Source organism: Bombus impatiens, unplaced genomic scaffold (genome assembly GCF_000188095.3).
Source record: "Bombus impatiens unplaced genomic scaffold, BIMP_2.2 scf_3474, whole genome shotgun sequence".
Classification (NCBI taxonomy): Eukaryota; Metazoa; Arthropoda; class Insecta; order Hymenoptera; family Apidae; genus Bombus; species Bombus impatiens.
The window spans coordinates 1,140,682-1,146,611 of record NT_179893.1 but is presented as its reverse complement, the minus strand read 5'-3'; the positions used below and the strand labels follow the sequence as shown (position 1 = coordinate 1,146,611).

Below are 5,930 nucleotides of genomic sequence, written 5' to 3'. Positions count from 1 at the left end.
GACCTTGGGAAACCCGCGTGTCCCGTCTTCCTGAGATGTCGCATAAAATATAGGTATTTTATGATAGGTCCTAAAGTACCTGGACTGTACAATAGGCCCACTGTTTATGATGGGTCCGCATTACGGTACCCTTGACGGTCGTCCTGCCCGAGGCTCGCGTCTGGAGCTCATACCGTAGCGGTAATTACCAGGTGACCCCTCCAAATCTCGAACTATTATATCGAATTAAAATATCTGTTATTCTGAAACACTATCTTTCGATCGAGCAATATATACAACAAAGGAAATAATGAAAAGCGATTGAGACGCTAGTAGCCCCAAAGCTAGTTACATTGACAGTAGCACAACGAATGAACTTGGATTATAATGACTCGCAAATCACGAAGACGAGTCGAAAAAATCGTAAAATCCGCAACCGTCTATCGACTCTTTCTTTTTTTTTTCTTTCTTCGTTACGTAGGGTTAGAAAGATCGGACGTTCGAGCTGATTAAACAGTTCGGTCGATAACATTCCGCGATGTTTGATGCCAGTGGCGAGCACGATGAGAAGGGACAAGCTTGGTCGGACTTGGATCGTCGGTGCTTGACTCGACCGTTTAATAGCCTCGTTTCACGGCCCATTGATTTTGTTCGTACCGGCGGCTATGGTTTTCCTATAAGCACATTCTCCACCGGCGTATCCACGCGCTATTGTGCTGCAACTAGCGGTAGACCGAGATAGAGAGAACGAGTGAGAGTGAAGCCAGAGGATACCCGCGATTTCGCGCTAATGGGTAACGACGAAGAAAAACCGCGCAGGAAGGAACGTCGACAAATAGATTCTGCCTAACCCGGTTACGGATTTGTGATTTTCCGATCTTTTTCTTTCTTTTTTTTTTTTTTTTTTTTTTTTTTTTTTTGTCGTAGTTCTCTTTTACCCCGTGCGAACGACAGGGAAACGATGTTGAGATAATTCGACAATATCCAAGAGAATTAACCCCTCGCCTTATAATATCGACACGTCTACAACAAGTTTGTAGTTCGTAATTATTAATATCGCGTCCATTTATCGATAAAGATAGATTTCCTTCTCTCTGTCATTTTTAGATAATAGCCTTTGAATTTTTAGAATTTCTAATAATTTGTGATTTTCCGATCTTTTTTTTTTTTTTTTTTTTTTTTTTTTTGTCGTAGTTCTCTTTTACCCCGTGCGAACGACAGGGAAACGATGTTGAGATAATTCGACAATATCCAAGAGAATTAACCCCTCGCCTTATAATATCGACACGTCTACAACAAGTTTGTAGTTCGTAATTATTAATATCGCGTCCATTTATCGATAAAGATAGATTTCCTTCTCTCTGTCATTTTTAGATAATAGCCTTTGAATTTTTAGAATTTCTAATAAAATATTATACACCTCGGTTTAGAATTAACTTTTGTTCATATCCGAAAATTGATATTTCTTTAGACGCATTACTCTTCTGGCGAATCAACGATGCGATACGATATCAAACATTTTTATATCTAATACAATGTTACAACAGGAAATAGATAACGTTCATTTAAGTAGTCACTAAAAGGCAGAGGTGAAGTAAGGCTTTAAGGAACAAAGTATGGTTCTTTCCGAATTGCGATATATTTAGCGCGATAGTCCTTTCGAAGTTGTTTTTCAGCATTCGTCGAATTGACGATATAAATAAGGACGCAGTTAAGTTTAGAAGATTAAACCATTAGTTTCTACGTACTGCAGCTATCTCTTCGTTTCGATGGGTCTTGAACTGAGAGTAAACTTTCGACATTCGTCTCTCGAAAGAAGTAACGCGAGTAATTTCTCTCGGCAACGACCGTACATCGTATGAGGAGGATTTGCGCGAAACATGCGAATGGTATTCTATAGAAGGTAACCTGATCTTCGAACGAATAGCTAGGCATCATTAACTGAGAATCGCACGCATAAAATGTTCTGGTATAAAGGATCTCTTTAAAAATATCAGACGAACCGGAAGTTACGAAGAAGCTTAAGTCAGCAGTGACACACGTGTCGCTTTGCTGTAAAGGGACCGGCATATTTCTGCGTTCCGTTTCTCTAATAAGCGACGTAGACGAGATTTCTTTGATCCAAAAATTCTGTTTGCGACATCCTTTTGCTTTTAACGTCGCGTTATCTTGCCACTGGACGAACCGTCGACCAACCGTTTTAATCCTGTCTTTATAAGAGGATTTTGCAGTTGGAAAAAAGCGTTTGAAATTTGTCGAATGTCTAATCATTAATTTGTAGCTGTGTACCGTACGATATAAGAATCTTATATCGAATCTTTTGCCAATTTTGTTATTCGTTTGAAATTAATATTTATTTCGATATAGATCTTTTACGAAAGAAATTTTGTTATGTAATTGAACGTTGCGCTGACATTCTTTACGTTTTTATAATTAACGGTCTACATATAGAAAACACGGGAAAAATACTGAAAAGAGTCGAGCTTAAGTATCGGTGATATTTCCTGTCAAAAACAAAAACGGTTAAAATCGTGGCGACAGTTCGGATTCTAAACGAATATACGTCACGAAGAACTATACTTCTGATTGCGCGTGACGCAAATGTCAAAAAAAGCAACCGCCGCAAAAACATTGCAGTTGTTACGTCGCGTGAAATGCTCCGTGCGACGTCCTTCATTGTCAGACCGTCAAGGCCCAAGCACCATTAGACAGACCCTCGATAAACCTAAGGCCCTATCTTGCAGGAACCTTTAATCCTGCAAGTATTTTCGATTTATACCTGATACTTAAAACAGTCCTTAGGTTCATCGCACATTCGTTGAACAACCAATGCGTGGAATAGAGTACGGTGGTGATGGGAGAGCAAGAAGATACGATTCTACCAATCGCGAATACTAGCAGAATGTGGAACGAGAATGGGACAAGAAGCATCAGTTACGGGGGTAGCGTAGGTGGGGAAATGGACGACGAGCAATCTATACTTTTTATCAACGCGAAGGAGGGACGAAGGAGGTCGACGAACAAGAGGAGGAAAATACTGAAGGAACAATACGAGGATGAACAACAATCAGATGAATAACAGGCAGAAGAACAGTCTTTGGAGAACCATGAACTTTCGGACGTTCGCGGGGAGACGCGATCTCGAAGAAGCGCGCCAACGGGAGTCATAAATTCCCGTTACGATTTGACTAATCAGCGCCACGAATCGTTCGATCCCTTATTTTTTGTGAGATAATAGGGGTGATTGATTGAATATAACGCTGCTATTAACAGGTTATTATATACCTGAATGATCCAACAACTTCAATGTAATACAAGATTGAGTAGGTGAAATAGCAATTGCAAACGAGTACAACCTGAGACTCCTTTCGTGTCGACGACGGTGATGATATATCTTCTGTCGATTGACTATCTTCGACTTGTAGATTTTGCTTGACTTCCGACGCTTGCTGTTTCTTGCACTGTCCTTCGACTCGAGTCGATGTAGACTAACTGACGAGCTTTAACTGTTACTTGAATATTACTGTGGAACAAGTCTAGAGCGCAAGTACAAGAAGTTGAGTTGACCCTCCTGATGCCGTAGAAGAAGTGAAATTCGTTCCTATGTAATCACGGAGGAAAGCTCGGTAAGGGTGTGCCCTTTGAACGAAGAACGTGAATTTGTTGCTCACACTTTTCGTCAGAAAAGTGAGGGTAACGATCCGCGATGACGATTAGTTATGACTAACGTTAGAAATGAAGATAGGAGGAAGAAGCCTCTTACCGACGTGACTCATAGGCGACCTTGTTTATGAGAAAAGTCTGCTTTTCTGTTAGAAAAATATCCGCTTTTTCCGTAATTTGTAAGAACGTGCAATAAACCTAAGGATTTTAATTATCAGGTATAAACCGAAAATACTTGCAGGATTAAAGGTTCCTGCAAGCTAATGAGATTCGGTGTTAATAGGGCCTTAGGTTTATCGTGGGTCTATCTAATGGTGCTTGGGCCTTGACGGTCAGACAATGAAGGACGTCACACGGACCATTTCACGCGATGTAACAGCAGTATACCAATGCAACGACGAAAAAGCTGTTGGTTGCACCATCTTGTAGCTATGTATTTGCGAATTTCTCTTCTGTTTTGACAACGCTAACGAAGTAGTGGCTCGTAACGATGGCTGAATACCATAAATGAAATACAAAACGGTTTGGTTGTTTCCAATTTGCGTGGAAAGATAAGAGCCGTGCAACAAAAACAATTCGTGGAATTTCTTTTGCTCAACGATTCGCTGGAATTAATGACTGTAAAAGAGATATGATATTGGAAATTTTAATTATCGTGTCTTCGTTCGGAATTATAAAGGTATCATAATTAATTTTAATTAACTTGATAATAAGCTAATGAAACAAAAGGTACCATAATATCTAAAACTTAATTCACAAACAATAAAATAAATTTTCGTATGAAATTCGACTCTGTATTTCTATCACATAACAGAACTAATTACAGATGCAATATATGAAAATTTTCTTTCATGTCATGGAAAATGACTGAAAAGTCATGGATGCGTTTAAAACGAGAGTCGTTTTATGTTTTCATGAATTCACTCGGATACTTCCAGCCCGGTTATTAAAGTAATAAATTTCGTTACACGGTTTAAATATATTCCTGGATCATGATTTATGTTTATTTCATCTCCGATTAAATATTCTCAAAAGTAATCCTACGAATAATATCCCACAGGTACATTCATTTCATCGCCACAACACCTTCCAAATTATAACACAAGAGCAGAGTTATACATTGTTAGGATACGTCAGATTAAATTCATATTAAGCTTTCCAGGGCGATATCGTATTTAATCCTCGAAATTCAAACAGAAAGAAAATCTCTGTTATATTTGTTTGGAGCCATTAATATGGATAGAATGTGACACCAACATAACTCTTCGAGTTCTCAGCTACGAATTTAGGAATATCTGTCTTTTAAAGATCGTAAAAATAGATCGAATACCACTCTACTTTTTGCCCATCAGTCTTCTTTTGCCTTCAAACAACCTATAGGTACCAGATTTGGCTACAAACGAATACCACTCCACTTTCTACCCACCAATTCTCTCTTGTCTTTGAAAAACCTATATCGGATTCGGCTGCAAATGAAGCATCGAGAGCAAAAGTGGGCTAATTCTAACACAAGCTGAGTAATTTGTTGTTTACATAAGATCTATGCGAGGACAAAATATTAATTCCGATAACTTTTTACCTTGTTGTGAATTCCTTCGCCTTTCTACGATTAATCTGGTCATTTCTTAAATCCGAAATTTCTATAATTACAGAATTAAAAATTAACTCCACTTAGATCGATTTTAGTCCTCGCAAGTGGAAATACCATATAATTTACTTTCAACCAAAAAACGATGAAACAAATTAAACGGCGGAAGATCCACAAATTGAAAAATTATTATATCAAAAAAATTAGGAGTCCCAGTCACCAGCTAAATCGTCTTCCTCAAATTGACAGCTTACTGCAGATTATTGGAATATGCAAATCGATACTCTCTCGTTAAAAAAAGACATAGTCCATTTGTACAAACGATGTCTCAAATCTGATTGCTACGACCATTTGATAATCGTTAAATTAACTCACCTTTCATTTGAGATTTCGATATAGTAGGCGTCTTGCTGGACGATTCAGGGGCTGATCTCTTTGGAGACGCGGGCAAGGAAAAGAGAACGTTCGTTGACAGCTTGGTGGCCTCCGTGGACGACGAGGCCGACAAATATGTGGAGGACGACGTGGCCGTGATCGGGCAAGTCGCCGAATGGGGCTGTGGGGCCTGTTGCCATTGCCAACGACATTGCTGCCGTTGGTCTGTCGCGCTGGACGATATCGATGCTTCTGATTCCACGGGCACAAATGGCATCGCCATTGACGCGACTGTCATCGTCGACGTCGACGTCGACGTTGTCGG

At 39.4% G+C, this 5,930-nt stretch overlaps 1 protein-coding gene across 5 annotated transcripts in view; it reads right to left on the bottom strand.

Moving 5' to 3' along the window:
* The window catches only part of LOC100749337 (calmodulin), a 79,064-nt gene that overhangs the window by 37,702 nt on the left and 35,432 nt on the right, over positions 1-5,930 (bottom strand). For all 5 annotated transcript variants that reach the window (XM_033324523.1, XM_033324524.1, XM_033324522.1 and 2 more), the window contains exon 3: positions 5,606-5,930. In XM_033324523.1, coding sequence (XP_033180414.1) covers positions 5,606-5,930 — 325 coding nt within the window. The remainder of the gene's footprint in view (positions 1-5,605) is intronic.